Source organism: Bubalus kerabau, chromosome 18 (assembly GCF_029407905.1).
Source record: "Bubalus kerabau isolate K-KA32 ecotype Philippines breed swamp buffalo chromosome 18, PCC_UOA_SB_1v2, whole genome shotgun sequence".
Lineage (NCBI taxonomy): Eukaryota > Metazoa > Chordata > Mammalia > Artiodactyla > Bovidae > Bubalus > Bubalus kerabau.
In genome coordinates this window covers 16,068,504-16,090,600 of record NC_073641.1, presented here as the reverse complement: position 1 = coordinate 16,090,600, position 22,097 = coordinate 16,068,504, and the positions used below count along the sequence as shown (strand labels likewise).

General features: G+C 36.1%; 2 protein-coding genes across 2 annotated transcripts in view; one reads left to right on the top strand and one right to left on the bottom strand.

Moving 5' to 3' along the window:
- PPWD1 (peptidylprolyl isomerase domain and WD repeat containing 1) overlaps positions 1-22,097 on the top strand; it is a 284,360-nt gene that overhangs the window by 23,208 nt on the left and 239,055 nt on the right. The window lies entirely within an intron of this gene.
- The window catches only part of ADAMTS6 (ADAM metallopeptidase with thrombospondin type 1 motif 6), a 274,203-nt gene that overhangs the window by 91,344 nt on the left and 160,762 nt on the right, over positions 1-22,097 (bottom strand). Inside the window, exons 12-13 of the mRNA XM_055554447.1 lie at positions 12,602-12,747; positions 10,434-10,497 (exon numbers count right to left, since the gene is read on the bottom strand). Coding sequence (XP_055410422.1) covers positions 10,434-10,497; positions 12,602-12,747 — 210 coding nt within the window. The remainder of the gene's footprint in view (positions 1-10,433; positions 10,498-12,601; positions 12,748-22,097) is intronic.

The following is a 22,097-nucleotide window of genomic DNA, read 5'->3' as shown; positions in this document are numbered from 1 at the left end:
AAAAAAACAAACAAACAAGGCACTTTTCTGGGCAGTTTAGTGGTTAAGACTGTGCTTCCAATGCAGGGGGCACAGGTTCCCTGGTTGGTGGAACTAAGATTCCCACATGCCACGCAGCAAGGTCAGAAAAACAAAACAAAACAAAAAACCAACCCTGTCTTTCCCTTTATAAAAGTGATTTGAAGATTTAATGAGTAGTTTTTAAAATATATAAAAGTACTTTGTAATCTCTAAAGCATAAATGTATACAGTAATAGCTGCACTGATTGAGTACAGATTAAGTACTAGGAATAGCACTAGATGTTTTAAAGTGTTTGTGCTCAGTTGCACATGACTCCTTGTGACCCCATGGACTGCAGCCTGCCAGGCTGCTCTATCCATGGAATTTTCCAGGTGAGAATAATGGAGTGGGTTGCTATTTTCTACTCCAGGGGATATTCACAACCCAGGGACCAAACCGTCATCTCCTGTGTCTCCTGCATTGGCCGGTGGATTCTTTACCACTGAGCCACCTGGAAAGCCTAATTAAAGTGTTACTTCTTTTAATTCTCAAACAGACCTGCAAGTTTGATATACTCTATTTATACAGGTGTTCCTTAAAAATTTAGTGATGTTAGGTATCTTGCCAGGGTAAAACAGCAACAACCAGGATTAAATTTAAGTCAATTCTTCTTTCACTATAGTCTTACCTCTGAATATAGGCTATACTTTTCCTGTGTATCACCAAGGCAAAAACACCATTTAACTGACCTTAAGCAATGAATGGAAGTAAAGAACTGCAGACAGCATGCACCTCTAGCAAAGCTGACTGAAAAAAACACCCATGTACTACATAACCTATGCTTAAATTTCAGAACAGACCACAGGTGAACTGGAAAATCCTTTGTCTCCATAATTTTTTATAGTTTTGATGCATAAAAAAAGGAGGAAATGAGATGCTTAAGATGTAAAATAATATGATTTCATCCTAACCAAGGTGGAGCTTAGGTTTTTCACCAGAAGTTCTATCCTAGTCACATTTTCAAGCAGACAGGCAAATCACAAATAGTATGGAAAGGAAAACTTAAGGATTTTCTGGAAAATAGCTAACAATACCAGAATGCTCTTTTTAGAAATGTAGAAAAGTTCTTTGTATTGTAGCTAATATTTCCTCTTTAGGCTTTGATATAAAGTTTGGCTTATAACCTTAATGTAGGTATATTTTTTACCCATGACAAAAATCAAGTTTGAGTATTTAACACACTGATGTATAAATTCTTCTACTTAAAATACTATGTACACCAATTTTTACCCTCTTAGAACATTTTACATAATAGTTTTAAGTGACTGCAGTGAAAAGTTTCTCAGGAAAGCAGAAATGCCTGCTTAACTCAATATTCTTTTATGCCAATAAAAAGGAGATTCCATATACAAAATAAAGTATTTTTTGAGCAGTACTTGAGTAAACACTTTTAGAAGACTGAGTATATATCTGGATCTTTATTTCTCATAATGGCACTACTGGATAATCATGTTAGCTCCTACCTGTGCTCATTTATAAACACTGTCAGGACCTTATCAATCATTTAAGTCCAAAGAGGGCAACTGTCCTCAACCAATGAACCCTCAGCATCACAGCTTCAAAAAAGCTCTGCTCTCCAAACCCAAGTTCCGTAAGACCACGTCTATTAGATTAGTTCATGATTGCAAATATTCTCTTGAAGTTCCTGTTTAATGATGAGACCAAACTTCATTTAATTATCTTGTCTTTAATAGATGCCTTTTAGGGCTCCCCTTGTGGCTCAGCTGGTAAAGAATCCACCTACAATGTGGGAGACCTGGGTTCAATCCCTTAGTTTCTCAGTAGCTTCAAGCCAAGAAGCATATTCATTGTTCCTGCCACAGCTATTGTCTTTACCTGATATTCTGTCCTAGAAACCATGATGTGAATATCATAGAAAGAATCCTTGTCTAGAAGCCAGAGGCTCCTAATACAGGGAACATACTACACGTCTAATACACCCTGATGCAGACAGCCAGCCTCAGAGTCTATTGTGTGATAGCTTTGGCCTCTAGGCTGGTCATGCTGCTGCTGAGAGTGGTCAGACCAATTTTACAGCTCGCTTTATTTAAAAATCTTACAGACTGAGATTCTCTGTCTGAGGCAATTTATAAGTTGCCTCTTTCAAGAAACATGAGAGAAGTAAAAGACCTACACAAAATAAACACAAGAAAATTAACAAAATCGTAATAAGCTCATACATACCGATAATTATCTTAAATATAAATGGATTAAAAGTACCAACAAAAGACATAGGCTGGCTGGGTGGATGAAACATGTGCATGTATGTACTTCCACTTACCACATCACTCTACTTAAACCCCCAAATTATATGTAATCATTTTACATTGTTAGGTTAATCATATTTCCATTATAGCTTGCAACTGTAATTATCTTTTCTGTCTGACTATTGATTGTGAAAACTGATAAATGTCTTTTACTACTGTGATTATTTAACTATTATCCGCTTAATAACATTGTATTATGATTGGTCAACAGAAAATAATATAATTCTATATCACTAAAACTACCATTTAATAGGAAAACTGGTAATCACTTTTTAAAAATCCTGATGCATATCAGAATTATCTTGAAATTTTTGAAAAATACAAATGTCCAGGTATTGCTTTTTTTTCTCCAGAGTTTCAGATGCGTTTCTAATGAGCATCCATGTTTAAAAACAACTGGACTATATGAGGATTTTATCTAGTTTGTTTCACTTATTCTATTTCATATTCAGTACTCTCTTTTCATTTAGTTTATGTTTTCCAATTTTTGTATCTCTTTTTGTTGTTCTTTCTCAAGCCTTCATCAAGAGTAGTAGAAAAGCTTTTGTACACACACATATATATAAATAGTATGTATAATATGATATATATATATATATTAGAAAACCTACGAATTTTTGCCTAGCTAAAAAATTTATGACATTTTGATTCCACTTGTTTGACTTAGTATGAAAAGAATGCTTAATTTCTAATTTATATTCACTCAAAAGCTTGATATAGTTTCATGTATTCTGTCATCTAATATTACTGTTAAAGGACTAGAAAGTTTACTATCTTAGTGATCTTTAAAAGAAAATTTGAATGAGGCTGGAAACTTCTAATCCAGTTCTAAGAATATAAAGAAATACTGTTGTAAAAAAAAACACCAGGAAATTAATGTCATACAGTATTATTAACTAACGTGCAAATTTTGTTTCAATTTCACAAAATGTTATGGTAGTGGCCATTATTTGTTTTCATACCTTATTCAAGATTCCACGTTGTATTTAGTTGCATTAAGCAGCTTCAGCTGCATGCAACAAATTTTGGCAAATTCTCTTCTCATTTTTATTCCATTACAAATATTTTCTGATATTCCTTGCTATATTAATAGATTCTTAGACATACTCATCATTTAAAAGTGAACATTTAATTTTTTTAAATACATGGGGCTTTTAAGGTATCTTTGATATTAATTTCTCATTTTGATATTAATTTCTCACTTAAATGTTTTCTTCTCTGAAACCACCATCTGTGTTTTTTCAGTCTTCTAAGTTTATTGTGGCTTTCAATGGCTAAGTCAAAGATCTCTCTTGTTAAATGTCACATTACACTTGAAAATATGTGGGTTATTTTCAAATATCTTTTGATATTGACTTCTAACATACTTCTACAGTGATAAGAGAACAGATTCTGTATGATTTCAATACCTTTAGACAATGAAATTTTTGCACCTTGTTTTATGTCCCTGGATGTGTTCCAGTGTCTCCTAGTTTAGTGTCTATGGGAACCTGAATATAACTTGTATCCTACTGTTGCAAGAAAATTGTATAAATCTTAATTATGTTGAATTGGTTCATGATGTTTTTAAGGTCTACTATGCCCTTCCACTTTTCTGTATTATTCATCTTATTAATTTTTGAGAGTTTGATATTTAAACTCCAACTAAAAAAGTCTTAATTTATCTACTTAAAAAATAAGTTTGATATATAGTAGAAATATACACAACCTTGTTCTAAATTTTCCAAGTCTCTTATAAATGTGTTATCATACTTTCATAATTTCATCTGCTATTCAGCTGTATAAAATAAAAATATATTTTGACTTCAGTAATGTATTTTGCTGTATTTCTTAGTGGCACAAAATAAATCACTTATGAACTAATTTGTGTTGTAGAAACAAGGCTGTAAAAACACAGACTATAATACAAGCTTATAGCATAGTTTTTCTAGATTTCTATTGAACAAATGGAAATTAAAATTATCCTACAAGTCAACTCACCACTGAGGAGTGCTGAGTACAGAAAATATGGTTAAAATAATAGGTCTAGTATGTAGAAAGTGCTCAATAAATGTTAGCAGCAGCTATAACTATTACTACTACTGTTGCTGCTGGTACTACTGGTATTACTATTAGTACAAGTCCTGTTACTGCTGCTACTACTTTTGTTGCTGAAAGATAGAAACTAAATGAGCTCTAATGCAGAATCTGATATACTTAACATCTATCAGTCCCTACTTTTTTTGCTTGCTTGTTGTTGTTCAGTCACCAAGTCATGTCCGGCTCCTTGAGACCCCATGGACTGCAGCATGCCAAGCTTCCCTGTCCTTCACCATCTCCCAGAGTTTGCCCAGGTTCATATTCATTGAATTGGTGATGCCATCAACCATTTCGTCCTCTGTTGTCCTCTTCTCTTTCTGTATTCAGTCTTTTGCAGCATCAGGGTCTTTTCTGATGAGTCAGCTCTTTGCATCAGATGGCCAAAGTATTGGAGCTTCAGCTTCACATCAATCCTTCTAATGCATGTTCAGGGTTGATTTCCTTTAAGCTTGACTGGTTTGATCTCTTGCTATTCAAGGGATTCTCAAGACTCTTCTCAGCACCCCAGTTTGAAAGCATCAGTTCTTTGGCATTCAACCTTCTTTATGGTCCAACTCTCATATCTGTACATGACTACTGGAAAGACCATTATTGTTTAGTCGCTAAGTCATGTCTAACTCTTTTGCGATTCCAGGAACTGTACCCCTCCAGGCTCCTCTGCCCATGGGATTTCCCAGGCAAGTATAGTGCCATTTCCTTCTCCAGGAGATCTTCCCGAATCAGGGATCAAACCTGAGTTTTCTGCTTGGCAGACAGATTCTTTACCACTAAGCCACCAGGGAAAGACCATAGCCTTGACTATATGGACTTTTGTTGGCAAAGTGATGCCTTTAACTTTTTAATACACTGTCTAGGTTTGTCAGAGTTTTCCTTCCAAGAAGCAACCATCTTCTAAGTTCATGGCTGCAGTCACCATCCACAGTGATTTTAGAGCCCAATAAGAGGAAATCTGTCACTGCTTCCACCTTTTCTCCTTCTATTTGCCATGAAGTGATGGGACTGGATGCCAGGATCTTAGTTTTTTTAATATTGAGTTTTAAGCCAGCTTTTTCACTCTCCTCTTTCATCTTCATCAAGAGGCTCTTTAGTTCCTCTTCACTTTCTGCCATTAGAGTGGTATATGCATATCTGAGGTTGTTGATATTTTTCCTGGCAAATTTTGACTCCAGCTTGTAACTCATCCAGCCTGGCATTCGGCATAAGGTGCTCTGCATATAAGTTAAATAGACAGGGTGACAATATGCAGCTTTGTTGTACTCCTTTCTCAATTTTGAACCAGTCAGTCGTTCCATGTTTGGTTCTAACTGTTCTTGACCCTCATACAGGTTTCTCAGGAGACAGGTAAGATGGTCTCATATTACCATCTCTTAAAGAGTTTTCACAGTTTGTTATGGTCCACACAGTAAAAGGCTTTAGTGTAGTCAATGAAGAAGAAGCAGGTGTTTTTCTGGAATTCCCTTTCTCTATGATCCTGCGAATGTTCGCTATTTGATCTCTGGCTCCTCTCTCTTTTCTAAACAGAATTCTAATTTTTTCTCAGGAATCTACTTCTCAGAGAAGATGACTCTAACCCCATTTTAAGGACTTATCTGGATTAGCTGAAACCAATATGGTAATATCGTTCCTTTTGCTTGTGACTGGGTTAAGGGTGGGCATGTGGCGTCTTGACCAACAAAACAAGAAGGAAGTCTGCTGAAGAAGCAGGGAAGAAGCTTTGGTAAAAACTTGTCATATACTTAAGAAAGACACATGGGAGTATTTTATCTGTTCTCTTCCTCTGAATATTGTCAGGGGAAAGTACCTTAGTTGTTCCGTTGCTCCCTTTTTGATGCTTTTCAGTTTCCTTTAAAAAAATATGACCTTAGGATATTTTCCTTACTATCTGGTCAGCTCTTTGCTGATTTTAAAATGTTAAAAAAAAATCTTATTCAGCAATCTAAAACAATTTTTCTGTCACAGTAATGTCATTACAAAAAACAGAAGTTTCACATTTGTTTCTAAAATGAACTAAGATTGATTTGATTAAAGAATTTTATACATACTATTTATAGTCTTTTTGTTTTTTTAATATTATATTTACAATGCTTTAGCTATAGAGCAAAGTGATTCAGTTATATCTATCTATCTATCTATCTATCTATATATATATACTTCAGATTCTTTTTCATTATAGGTTATTACAAGATATTGAATATAATCTTCTGTTCTATACAGTAGGTCCTTCAAAACAAAAGTAGACTCAACAGACATAGAAAAAAACCTTAAGGTTAGCAAAAGAAGAAGGGAGAAGGATAAATTAGAAATTTGGGAATAACAAATACAATCTTCTTTATAATAATTAGTTTTCTACTGCAAAGCTAGACTAGCTTTGTGCTGTCCAATACAGCTGTCACTAGCCACATGTGGCTATTTAAATTAAATTAATTAAAGATTCTGTTCTTCTGTTGCACTAGATGAATTTCAAGTGCTCAACAGCTAATTTGACTATGCATTGGACAGTGCATATATAGAATATATCCATCATTGAGGAACATACTCTTGGACAATGCTGGGCTAGATTATGTGTCTAGAAAGTTTAAATTTTCATGTATTAGATTAAATTTTAAAAGGCTCCAGCTTGTACAATTTATGCTCAGATAGCTTTATTAACTTGGATAGCATGAAAATAAATTTTGGTGTGGTAATTTAATTGTCTCAAATTCTGACCTAGTAGAGACAAGGTTAATGAAAAAACATTTATTTGCATATCCATGATATATATATATATATGTGTGTGTGTGTGTGTGTGTTAAATATATTTCCTTAACATTTGCTGAAAGCTGAACCAGAAGACAAAGATACTAAAAGAAATGTAAAGTGACCAATAGTAAGCTTTATAAAAAATCTGAGCATATAAAATATGGGTAAAATGAAACAAGCTTGGCATGTGTGTCTGGCATGTCTTTATCTATTTTTTTTATTACCTACCATACATTATTCATGTTATATAGCACTTGTGTTATTAGGCCCAAAATGTGGGCCCACCTCTACAACTACATAACAGAAATAGATGGGGATTGAGAGGTGGGTTTGGCTTTCACACTCCTACCTAACACAGTCTAATATACAGTAGGACTCCCTTCTTCTCACGCATAAAACCTCTATTTTCCGAGATTTATTTTATTCATCCAAATCACTATTTGGTTTCATCATTGCTTTTTACTAACCTCATGATGACCATTTCCTGTCATTGGTTAAAGAGCTTCATACCTACTTCACAGTTTCACTATATGCTCCAAGTCCTAATGTCACCCACATAGAAGACTCCCCAAACTCCCTACCCTTAACAGTCCTTGAACTCCTTGACCTCCATTCAACATTGAGCATGCACTCTCACGACCACACTCTAGATCTGACCTCAATGAGAACAGTCTCACTTCTCACATCTTAAATTGAAATATTAATACATTCCATTCTTGGATCCCCTGACTTGCTATCTCTTTTACCCTGTTTATCCTGCAACCCTGGTTCTTTAATTTTTATGGATTTTTCAAAGTTAGATATCTAACTTTCTCCCTGCTCGCCCTCTTTATAGACTCCACTGTCATTCCCTAGTGTACAGTGCATGACTCACCAGTATCCTCAAATTTCCTTGGTTTGTTTGCTGTTATGTTGTAGTCTCACCTTTCTCTAACCCATTTTCATCTAAAGCATAAATCTGAGACTAAATTTTAACCTGAACTTAATTTTATTTGTGCCTAGAAAGCTCTCAATGTCTCTTCCTTCTTTTCTTTTCCAATTTGTCCTTCAGGTATTTAGCTTCCTATAGGAAGAAATCCTTAACTCCCTAACTAGGCTATGTGCCAATTCCACATGATTTTATAGCATTCCATACTTATTCTATCATATCACTTATCACCCTGCCTTGTGATTTTCTGTGACTTCCTAAGAAATGATAAAATTCTTGAAGGCATAAACTCTTTCACTCTAGCACTGTCTGATAAAAGTAGGCACTCAATTACTTGTTAATTAATGCTGGAAATTTAATACAATCATTGTAATTGAAGCTACATATAATTATTAAATTGAAGCTACATGTATTATTAAAAATAAATTAATAGAACTAAATATCATAAGCTATAAATAAGAGTGTGTTAGCAATAATATGAGGAGAAATAGAGTAGGGTAAGGAAGATTAGGAATCCCAGGGTTGTAGGGAGAAGGGAGGGTTGCAATTTTAAATTCAGTATTCAGATTAGGCCTCACTGAGAAGATGATCAGTTGAGTAAAGGTGAGGTAAGGGAGTTAGTGATGTAGATATCTGGGTTGGAAGAGTATACAAGGCAAAGAGAACAGCCAGTGCAAAAGCCCTAAGGTGGGAGCATGCCTGGCATATACAAGGAGGGAGACCGTGTGCCTGCAGCAGGGTGAATAAAGAGGAAAACAGTAAAAGATGAGTTCAGAGAAGTAATAGAAGGCCAGACTGTGCAGGCCTTGCAGACCTCTGTATGAGTTTGGATTTAAGTAAAACAGAGAGCCTCTGAAAAGTGTTGAGTAAAATACACTGAAACTCTGCCTCTTATATTGAGCACTGTAGGGAGCAAGAGTAATATCAGGAAAATTCACTGAAAAAGCTATTTAGAATAATCCAGGGAAAGATAGGGGACAACTTCCCTGATGGTTCAGTGGTAAAGAATCCACTTGCTATGCAGGAGACACAGGAAACACAGAAGAGCATATGAATGAGGAACAGTGTGGGAATGTGGGTAATAGTCTCATGATATGATAACAAATTAAAAGCTGTGGTTTTTAGATGGGAGAAAGGAAGGAGTAATAAGATATAATGTCTGGGTATGGACTTCCCTGGTGGCACAGTGGGAAAGAATCCACCTGCAATGCAGGAGATGCAACAGACACAGGTTCGATCCCTGGGTGGGGAAGATCCCCTGGAGCAGGAAATGGAAACCCACTCCCGTATTCTTGCCTGGAGAATCTCATGGACAGAGGAGCCTGGTGGGCTACAGTCCATAGGGTCACAGAGAGTTGGACACGACTGAGCAATTAACACACACTAATAAGCTATAACGGAGAAGGCAATGGCACCCCACTCCAGTACTCTTGCCTGGAAAATCCCATGGATGGAGGAGCCTGGTAGGTTGTAGTTCATGGGGTCGCTAAGAGTCGGACATGACTGAGCGACTTCACTTTCACTTTTCATTTTCCTGCGTTGGAGAAGGAAATGGCAACCCACTCCAGTGTTCTTGCCTGGAGAATCCCAGGGACGGGGGATCCTGGTGGGCTGCCGTCTATGGGGTCACACAGAGTCGGACACGACTGAAATGACTTAGCAGTAGCAGTAGCAATAAGATATAAAGAAGACAGTCAATTCACTTCCAGGCCCAGTCATTCATGGGCTAGGGGAGAAAATACAAGTCCTTAACTTTAGAGGCCTGCAAAGGAAGCAGTATCTTCAGAGGAAAGCCAGTTTCCATTAGAACAATAAGGTAAAAGGAAAGAAAATTCAGAGACTTCAAGATATAAGGGATTGTGCTGATGATGAATTACGAGTTTCTGGGGGCACAGAAGAGTTTCAGTGGTTGGGAAGGGATAGGAAACAGCAGGGATATGCAAAGACTTATGGAATTGAATGGAAAGAGATGAGGAATGATGTGGAAGTCTGGGACTTCTTGAAGTGGCAAACATAAAATGGAATAAAGGCCATAATAAGATTAATCCTTATTTCTTGAACTCAAGAAAGATAATGGTGGCAAGGTTGTGAGTAATGAGGGGCTAAGGAAGTTCAGGGTATGTGTGTCTCTATCTTGATTCCTTTTCAGGAGAGCATATTTGTTCCTAGTGCTGGAGCTTCCTCTGACTCTTGTCAATGGAATTGATGGACCTAAAAGGCTGGTTCCATCCAATTTCAAAAATTCATGTGACCCTCACACACATGGATTTCTGATCAAACTAGCTCACAGTTTAAAAAATTTCCGTGCTCTAGGGGAAATGTAAGCTAACTTTTCATAGCAGAATTTGGTTTTACTTACATCTGTGTTGCAGGAGCGATACCGTTTCCTTTCCCCAAGGCAATATTTTCCACCTCCTGAAGGTCTGAAAACACATTTTGTTTAACATGTGAATATAATATATCTAACCACATAAAGAGTACATAAATTGTTTGATGAAAACATATTGACATTTAAGAAAATAAAAAATTTGTCATTTTATTAGTTATTAAAATAATAATCATGGTGATAGCAATAATGATTATGGTTGTTAAAAATTAAGACAATTTACTATGAGTAATTTTATAAGGCTATTAATTGTGATGATACATACATTCTTAAGAAAATGTGATTAAATCAATGTACTTTCTAATTAACATAGTAAACAGGTATTCAGTTCAACACAATGAGTTTAAAAATCATTTATAATGAAAAGCCATTTTAATCGTATTCAACAAAACACATAATCTGATACTGTATGTTTATCAAGTAGGAAGTGGGAAGTTTGTTTTTACAGACTAGAAATAAGGAGAAGACACTAAATAACTTTCTGGAAATAGCTTCAGTTCAGAGTATATAATGTAGAAATAAATTTCTATCTCATTTCAAATATTACATAAAGTTTAAAAGAATTAAATCTAAACATCAGATAGGCTTGTATTATATAGATACTTTATAGTACATTCAATTAGGGTGTCAAATACTTGTTTTACATAAATCAATTTCTGGAGTATTTAACATTAGAGAAAGTCATATGCTATTACTTTGGCATGTAATATTTGAATGGAAAAAACTAACTTGTTGTTTCAAAAGTGGTCCAAGTCATTCTCTTAAGTATTTTGGTATATTATTTATTACCATAGGGTTTTATACTTTTGGTTATTAAATTACAGTAGCTTGGAGCTGAACTTCATTATTCTGTACTTGTTTTAAAAAGATCAAGTCTCAAGTATAATTTTGGTTCACTGATAACTATTATCAATTTATTACATTATCAATTATCTCATTGATATTAATTACAAATGAGATAATTAAAGTTACACTTTGAATATATTTTGAATGCCAGTGAATGCTGACTTCAAACAAGGGAAAGAAATGGCCCAGCCTGAGCCAGGATGGGAGAAATGGGGGTCAGAGAAAAACAAGGTAGTGGGAATAGTGGTGGCACTGCGTTTATGAATGGCTGACAGTGAGCTCTGTTTAACGGAATGAAAAAACAGAAGTAATACAAAGGGAAACAATTTCAAACTGAAAAAGAAGAAAAAAAGAAGACACATTTAGAGGGAGGAACCAAAGACAGGGTTACTAAGTTAAAATAGGAAAAAATTAAAATAGACCATTTTTTTACCCCAGCAGGGGGAAAAAGCAGAGGTGATATCGTAACATCATTTTGCACCAAATATTGTCAACAAAGAAGGTCCTTAACCTGAGTTCTAGACAAAAATGGGAGCACTTGACATGAAGCAGCTAAGGAGCAGTTTAGTCTCTGGTAGGGCACAAAAGACCAAGTAGAGAAATCATCCACCTGTAATGGGCACTGGTGGGAGGGAGAAGCAATACAGCTTAGCAAGGAATAAGGATGGGCTGGCTTTATGCCAGGGGGACTCTGGCTAGAGAAAGAGTGGTGGGAGAGGAGCAGTCTGACCTGCATAAAACAGTCATGAGGAGAAAAGTGGTGGCAGTTCCGGAAGATGATTAATGGGGGCATGTGAATGGAAACTATTTTAACACATGGGTAGTATTCTTTTCATTGTGATTTGTGATGCGAATCAAGGCATTTCAACCCTTGAAGTGCTCTCATTGGTCTTTTTAATACTAATGTAGCAGTAATAATTTTATGTGACATGTGAAAAGACCTTAGGTTTCCTGGGAATAATGGTAATGTAGCTAAGACCAGACCTGGTTTCATCCATAATTCAGTAGTTTTTGGAGGAGGAAATCTATCTGATTATTACTAGATGAAAAGTCTGGCTGTACCTGGGATAGATACACAATGCTTTTCTTTTTTTTTTAGTTACATAGTAAGGTGAAAAGAAGAAAAAGAAAGTCTGTCTAACAAGGCTCCTCCACTTTCCTGTGCCTATTGCTTGTTCTGAAGAAAGCACTTGGCTCACTGGAGAAACGTTTTTACAGATAACATGTGAAACCACAGCTTTGAATCATTTCCAACTGTGTCTTTTTGTTGGCTCCGGCTTACTTTAGCTACTTACGCTGGACTGTCACAGTGTCTTAGGGATGAGGAGACGCCTCCCCCGCAGGTCCTGCTGCACTCTCCCCATAGTGACCAGGGACCCCAGCCCCCATCTATGCTCTGGGGCCAAGTGCCAAAAGGAACACAATCTCCCTGATAACACCACTGCAAGATTTCACAGAAAACACAGAATTAGCTTTTAGGCAGACAGGGCTACCAGGATAGAAATAAATACATAAGGGTCAGGCAATGACCAATTACAGGCATTAGCATTCTCCCCATAGATAACAGACTGAGAGTTCTTTAACTGTGTTTAGACATTAGTAAAGGTGCATGTGATTTGCAAATTAGCTAAGCAATGATTTATAAATCTCTAACAAATACCAGGCGTCTAAAAAACTTGACTTTACTTCTTTTTTTCCTTCTTTCTCCTCCTCCAGACTTTTGGTGTTTTCTTATTAGAGAGACCTCAAAAGCCTTTTTTAGATATTTTAGTATTATAACATTTTTTTCTTTATATTCCACTATTATTAGACTCATGGAATGATAACGCAATATGGAAAGTTCCCCAGTAAGGAATTTTTATGATGGTAATTGCTTTCTCTTAAAAAAAAAAAAAAAAAAAAAAAGGCCGATTGAGGCTACAATAGTAAAAGAATGTGTTGTGGCATTTCATCTACATGAGTACTGCAGACATAATAAAAGTAATGCCAAGACACTAGGGACAGGGTACAAAAAAACCCTTATATACACTGACTAGCCATGTGTATAGCCCTTACATGAACATGTGTATTGGAATTCTTCTCAGCTTTACTCTCTGCAATAAACCACACATACTGCACATAAGTAGAAAGCCAGGAATAATTTATCGAGATGTAGACATCACATAATCAGCTCATAACTCTAACGTGATAAATCTTATTTGCAGAATATGGTAAAAATGAAAGCCGTTTTTAAAAAAACCAAGCACTACGCAAGGCTTTTATTAGCGCATTTTTCTGAGTTATCAAAATTTGATGAACCATGCTGATGCCTGGAGAAGGAAATGGAAACCCACTCCAGTATTCTTGCCTGGAGAATCCCATGGACAGAGGAGCCTGGTGGGCTACTGTTCATCGGGTCACAAAGAGTTGGACACGACTGAGTGACTAAGCAGCATGCTGATGTTATGAAAGTTCTTTGTTTACATGATGTTATGAAAGTTCTTTGTTTATATGATGAATAACAGTAGTGAACATTATCAGAGTTGAGTAACTGTCAGCAATGTTAGACTTTATATTAAAATGTAAAGGGTTTATGACATGTCATATTTTAAAAGTAATCAATTTATTATATTAATTCTATATATCCAGAATTATTTCACTTTGACCATTTGTACTGCTATCACTCTAGACCAAACTGGCAAATGGAATAGCTTGTTACCTGGGCCTCCTGCCTTACTTTGTTCTATCTATCAGAGAGCTCTTTTAAAACATACTGTGGTATCATGTTACTGTTTTCCTCAAAAGACTGTAATGGCTTCCTCTTCCCCTGTGGTCAACAGTGACCTTTGTGACCTAGCCCCTGTCTCCCTCTCCAGCCTCATTCTCTTTCTGGTACAGAATGCTCCAGACACACACCAGCTTTCTTTCTGTTCCGCAATACACTAAACTTGTTCTCTGCTCAGGGTACTTGGATTTGCTGGTCCTCCTAGAAATACTCTTCTGATTCCTTCTATTGTAGTCTTCTCATCATTTGGTCTCAGGTCAAGTGTTATTCAAAGAGGGGGGCCATCTTTCCTTGACCACTCTTATTATGAAGTGGCTGTACCTCACTACCCCTGCCGCCCTCCCCTCCTCCTACTCCAGCATGTACAGAGATTACATCTTCCTGTTTTAATCCCCTTTACCACTCATTTAAATTACCCATGGCAGAAAGATGAGATGGGTTAGACAGCATCACTGATTCAATGGACATGAACTTGAGCAAAATCCGGGAGATAGTGAAGGACAGGGAAGCGTGGCATGCTACAGTCCATGGAGTTGCAAAGAGTCAGACACGACTTAGCCACTAACAGCAATAACTTATTTTTCAAAAAATTTTTTTATTACTTTTATTGTCTCCTCTCTTTGGTATACAAAAGCCTTAAGAGCCTCATGTGGCTATTCAAATTTAAATTAATTAAAATTGAAAATTCAGTTCCTGAGACCCCTTCTAGGACTCCATAGCCACATGTGTCTAGTGGCTATGATACTTGACAGAGTAGATACAGAACATTCCTATCATCACAGAATGTTCTAACTGAAAATGCTGAATGTCTAGAATAGTGCCCAGTGGATATTTAACAAAACTTTATTGAATGAATACATTAGTTAAATTATTGAATTCTGTGTCCCATTTTGGTTACTATATGTTAAGAAGGAACTGGAGATACTGGAGAGTAAAGAAAGTCAAATTCATCTTTGCATCCTTGGTAGTTGGCAGAGAATGTTTCAGTAATTGTAACAACATAAAGACTTTTTAAGAAAACTGCAAAGGAATTATCATTTGTCCATAAAAAATTAGGCAAGAGGAAGTTAAAATTTGGTTGACTATGTAAGGCCAAACATTCTGATCCTAAATTGAATAAATGTTAAAGTAGTGCATTAAAAAAGATAAAAGAGTTTTGGGCAATTAAGAAGTATTATGAAGAGAAAAAAACCATCTGTCTAAAATGATGAAGCAGAGGTAGTTGGCTGAACCGATAATACAGTACCAACTCGGGAAGCAGGGCTGCTAATTATGTACATGTGAGAGGAGAATGTTCAAGGTGCCAGCTTATGATTTACCTAAGTGATCTTGAAGACCAACCAGTTGGTATAATGGTATATCAATTGTGTTAGATCTTCATCTATATAAAAATCATAACAGTGAACCAAATATCCTCTGGTTTTACATTTTTGGTATTATAAATGTTATTGCAAGTAGCTACGTATAAGAATATTTATGCATCATCTATTTTCCTATGAGAGTAACTGAGTAATGTAGTATTAACCAGCAATTACTGTTCTTCCCCCGCCGCGGTTTGGAAGGACTGATGCTGAAGCTGAAACCCCAATACTTTGGCCACCTGATGTGAATAACTAACTCATTTGAAAAGACCTTGATGCTGGGACTGATTGAAGGCGGGAGGAGAAGGGGACGAAAGAGGATGAGATGGGTGGATGACATCACCGACTCAATAGACATGAGCTTGAGTAAGCTCCGGGAGTTTGTGATGGACAGGGAAGTCCAGTGTACTGCAGTCCATGGGGTCACAAAGAGTCAGACATGACAGAGTGACTAAACTGACTGAACACTTAAAAATTCCAAATATTAAAATTTGTGTATTTTTTAAGTCGGAAACTTAGCATTACTGATTTCAAATAAACACCAATACAGTATACTAATGCATATATATGGAATTTAGAAAGATGGTAACAATAACCCTGTGTACGAGACAGCAAAAGAGACACTGATGTATAGAACAGTCTTATGGACTCTGGGAGAGGGAGAGGGTGGGAAGATTTGGGAGAATGGCATTGAAACATGTAAAATATCATGTATGAAATGAAAAAAAAAAAAATTTGATTTTACATTTATCTTATATAATCACAGAGCTGCACTTAAAGCTCAAAGAGATTTTAGAATTTATGTGGTCTAAGCACTTCGTTTTTTTATATGAGGCAACTAGAATCTTAAGAAGGTTGACTTGCCCAAGATCACTTACTGAGAAAAAAGGATTTGCTGTCCAAATACATATAAAAAATGTAGGGAAAAATCAATTGGAAGTGTAGGACTATATATCCGAAGACATTAAAGAATATGCTAATATATTTTATTGAACTGTTTTTACTACATAAAATACAAAATAACACTAGAGATTTTTTAAAAATTCAATTAGCTGCAAGTGTGTATATATATATATATACATATACATGTTTTTTCATACCTCCTTGAATATTCTTATAATTAGTACAGGAAAAAATTCCACTTTGTGCATTTTTTAGGGCATGAAATTGTGAAGGCCACAAAAACACTGAAAGATGTAGGTTCTAAAGTATTAAATAATATTGTTTTACATGTTTTTTAGATGCTCACAAAATACAGCATGGGGAAAGAAATCACATAAATTCTCCTGTTTTCCTCTTAAAATGTACACTTAAGGTACAAGATAAATACAAATATTCAGTTTGTAAAATGTTGCTCAGTTCTTACCGTTAATTAATATATACACAGCAGTAGTATTCTGTAAGTGGTGTGCTAAAACCTTTTATCATGAAAATTCATGCTATTGATTATATCTATTCTACAGAGTCATAACATAATAGACAATTATATCATAAAGTTAAATAACATAAATTAATGGGCAAAGAATGAAGAATTCATAATAATAATATAAGTATCAGCCATTTAGCAGTTGACAAGAGACTAGTGTCTAGTTTAATAATTAATAAGTCTTCAGTCAGTGTGTTGATTTTAGTCACTCAGTCGTGTCAGGTTCTTTGCTACCCCATGGACTGTAGCCCACCAGTCTCCTCTGTCCATGGGGATTCTCCATGGCAAGAATACTGGAGTGGGTTGTCATGCCCTCCTCCAGGGGATCTCCAGGGGATCAGTCCCACGGATTGAACCCACGTCTCCTGCATTGCAGGTGGATTCTTTACCATCTGAGCCACCAGGGAAGCCCAAGAATACTGGGGTGGGTAGCCTATCCCTTCACCAGGGAAAATTCCTGACCCAGAAATACCACCAGGGTCTCCTGCATTGCAGGAGGATTCTTTAACAGCTAAGCTACCAGGGAAGCTCAAAGTTGCTCAGTCATGTCTGACTCTTTGCGACCCCATGGAATTCTCCAGGCCTGGCCTGAATTACTGGAGTGAATAGCTATTCCCTTCTCCAGGGAATCTTCCCAACTGAGGGATCGAACCCAGGTCTCCCGCATTGCAGGCAGATTCTTTACTTTCTGATCCCACCAGGGAAGCCCAAACATTTTCTTGGCTCCTCTGTCCATGGGGATTCTTCAGGTAAGAATACTGGAGTGGGTTGCCATGCCTCCTCCAGGGGATCTTCCCAACACAGGGATCAAACCCAGGTCTCTCATATTGCAGGCGGATTCTTTACCATCTGAGCCACCAGGGAAGCCCACCACGGAAGTCTGTGTGTAGCCTGTTACAAATTTCAGTTCTCATTTTAGCAACATCCTTCTTTGGTCCAAAGCAAGTCCTTTGTTTCTTTTCTTTAGTTTCCCTAACTACAAAGTGGGGTCTAATTCCAGTTTTTGATTATAATATGGTTTGGATTAGGATGACTACAGAAAGGGCTTCCCTGGTGGCTCAGAGGTTAAAGCGTCTGCCTGCAATGCGGGAGACCTGGGTTCGATCCCTGGGCTGGGAAGATCCCCTGGAGAAGGAAATGGCAACCTACTCCAGTATTCTTGCCTGGAGAATCCCCTGGACGGAGGAGCCTGGTAGGCTACAGTCCACGGGGTCGCAAAGAGTCGGACACGACTGGGCAACTTCACTTACTCACTCACAGAAATTAGTTCTATACAGACATACCTTCAAAGAAGTTAAAAATTGATCAAACGACTTGTTTAACTTGGCTCTCTGGCAAAATGTTCTTTTGTGCATGTTTACTTTCCTCTCAACCTTGTGTTTATAGGAAAGGATCTCTGGAATTTTTGCTACCTCTCCGTCTGGTAGTATTATGTATCTTAATGTAGTACATGATTTTAAGAGAAGAAACTCATTTAACTTAATAAGTTTTTTAAGAAACCTATAAGGAACTTCACGTGGATCAAGTTATTTGAGCTAATTTTCTAGATGATGATATTAATCAACCTGTGCTAAGATTAAATAGAAGTCATAATTAATATAATTAGTTTACACCAAATAAACTTTATACAAATTCTATAAGCACAGTAAAGGTGAGAATTCTGAATTTTGTATTTTCTATTTTTATCCTTTTTTAACCTGAAGATGCCAAAACTGTAAAAGTTCTATTTCCACAGGCATAGAATTTTACTTCATTTCTTAAACTAGAAAAGTTAAATATTCAGAGGGAAACTAGTTTTTAATTTTTATTCTCAAGGGTTATATCCAATCTAGTGATTTTGTACTATTCTAAATATCAGTCATATTACTTTAGCCTAAACTATCCAGATAAAGTAGATAAATTTGGCCTTCTTTTCACTAATTCAGGTGTGTTTAACCAGATTCAGAAAGGTGAAAGAAGTGAAACTATCACATTCCAAACATAAAATCTCGTATTGCTCATTCTTGCTTTTCACATTCCTTCTAAATAAAAGAAATATGTCTTTAAAACTATCTAGAAAGATGATATATTCCAGTGAGGCTTTAAAATTTTTCTTAAGAAACATTTATTCATCATTAAACATTTCTTTCTGTTAAGCCACTGAATTTTATTAATATTATAAATCAAACAATCTAACTTTGAAAATTTGTCAGAATTCTACAAAGTAAAATTCAAAATAAGTATACACACAGTATTTTAAAATAATTTTTTTAAACTAGACATATTTTAGGATGTAATTATGGTAGATCTTGTACCATAGCCAGCACTGGATCTAGTCAGCATCTGGAATAAGATAATTCTAAGGAAATCCTAAGATTTTAAAGGATGTGATATTGGTGATTCAATATAGAACATTCTTCCCAAATCAGAAAAGCTTAGAGTTGGAGCACAGTGTTATTAGAAGGCTTATCTTTTGCTGTGCAGGTGTGGGAATGCTAAAGTTTATTTCAGCCCAAATTCTAAATCTGAACTTGTCATCCCATACTATTCAAATTTCTAGAGCAATTGGAAGAGTTATTCTTTCTTCACTTCCTGTGTTTATAGTTTGGGACACAGTCAAAACATATTAAATTCTACTCTAAGAGAATGAAGATCTAAGGCTGCAAATGTCCTATTATATAGACAGTGCTTTAAAAGGACATGTAATAATTCTAATCTAGTCTTATGTTTACCATGCAAAAATATTAGGAATCAATGTCATATACATGTAAGCCTAAATTCTGCACTGTGTCTCTAATTGGGTCTTGTAGAATCATTAAATTAATCTTTTGGCAATAAACCAAGTATATGAAATGTTCTTTGTGGTCATCATCAGAGCTTACAAGAGCTGGGTTTTGATTATCCTTAATATCCAGTTTAGTAACAATGCCAACACTACTATCAGAATTTTTATAGTGCAGATTTTTGTTTACTATCTCATCAAATATGGCATCCCTCCGAGTTCTGTCCAAAGGGCTATTGCTGATGGCATGTCTAACGAAAACTCTTTTACTGCAAGTTACACTGACTGATTTGTAGGAGTGTGACCCATGGACATACAGTACCAGTGCACTGTCTGGGCTCATCAAATTTCCTCCTTTGGTTAATGCTACTGTCCCAGAGCACATCCATTCAAACCATATGGTTCTTATTCAGCCCTTGAATGGCTTATTCAGGCAAACATCCAATGGCTGTAATAGCGATGTCAGACCCCCCAGGACTCACGCAAAGATCAGTTTTTAATTTTTTGGCTATATTTCTTACTCCATCTGCTAAATGTGCATGGAACAGTTCCCATACTTACATGGAACATTTGTGGAACTGTGCCCCCGGGCAAAGATCCCGTATCTTTTGCAGCCAGAGTTTGACGAGATCATTGTGGATCCAGTCCTCTGGATATGTCTATGCTATCACTTGAGCCATATTTCTCCCCTCCCCCAAACTTAAAAAAAAAGATTTATTTAAAAAACTATGAGCAGCTTTGGTTTTATCCTGCTGGCTAGACAGGATATAGGTTCTTTCTTGTTCCTTCTGCTGAGAGTAGTTTTGAAATTCAGAATTAAGATCAGAGGTTGTGGATATACCATTCATGCTTCTGAGACACACAAACTCATGCTTACAGTCTGTGATGCTCATTACTACCAGTTAAGACAGTCTGGCAAATAATTTTCTGCCCACCACCATCTAAGGTTGGCACATAATAATGAAAAGTAATGATGATGTTCTTGTAACATATATTAGCACCATTCCTCTGAGGAAGCCAACAAAAAGCTCACCAAGATAGTATCTCATTCCATTCTCACTCTATCTCTATGAAATATGTAAAAATAGATTTGCTCTCACTTTAAAATGATTCATTATTTTGCCAATTCACTATTTTGCCAACTACCATATATATTTAGCTCAATGCTCTGTCCAGGGGCCTTTTTATTGTGATTCCAGAGATAACAAACTGTTACAAGTAAATAAATGAAAAATCCACTTATTAATAAAGGGTAAAACATATTGTTAAACCATTTCAGGCTCAGTGACTCAGCATTCCTATGACAGTGAAAATTCGCCTTTTATTCCACATAATTTCCCATTTGAAGGTAAAGTATAATCATAGGCAGTAGAGAAGGACAGTTTTCAATTTTGGAATCAGAAAGACCTGGGCTAGAATCTGAGCTTTACTATTCAATTGCTATGTAATCTTAGGCTTTCAAGTCTTTCTTTCTTCATCTGTAAAATGGAATTAAAACAGTACCCACTGTAGAAGATTTTTGTCAATAGTAAACAGAACAAATATGTGCTTGGCACACTGTAAGTATAAAACAATTCATTATCATTTATAATCATTATTACTGATAATGTCAACTATTTATAGATGGCACGAATATAGACTAGATACACAAAGCTGATCAGACCAATTGAAAACTTTGCTTTAATTTTGTTACTGTTTGCATGGCTATTTTGGTTTGAATTAAATTCTGGGCTCTTATTTACTATCCAAATGTGTGTGCATGCCCAGTCACTTCAGTCCTGTCCAACTCTGCAACCCTATGGACTGCAGCTTGCCAGGCTGCTCTGTGCTTAGGAGCCATTCTCCAGGCAAGGATGCTAGAGTGGGTTGCTATGCCCTCCTCCAAGGGATCCTTCCAACCCAGGGATTGAACCTTTGTCTCTTATGTCACCTGCACTGGCAGGTGGGTTCTTTACCTCTAGTGCCACCTGGGAAGCCCTAATACCCAAATAGGTATAGCTTTAAGAGGAAAATCTGCATTTGTTAATAGCACCATGCTTCTCTCTTAAGGAAAAAAGTAGCTTGAGAACAACAATAAAAATTCATAAACAGATAACAAGGCAAATGCAGTAAGTGAAAAATAAAATAAATTCAGCTCACATGAATAGTTCTTTGTACTTTTCTCCCTTAAAAATATAAGTTGGAAAAAAATGTAAGTTGATCTAGCTTTCAAAGTTTTTTCATAAATTCAAAATTAATGATAAGGATATTTTGAGAGTCTTCTCCTAGTACTCTGTCCTTTCTATTTCTAAGAGTTTTTATGTTTATTTGTTTTTTTCATTCATTCATTTAAAAATCTCCTAAGGCTATTCTATCTATAAAAACTTCCATGACTTTGGAAGAACGGCTAAGATTTGTTTTACATATTAATTTGAGATGATGAAATCCAAAGTATTGACTTTACGAAACTGCACTCTAATGTTGTGAATATTAATGACCT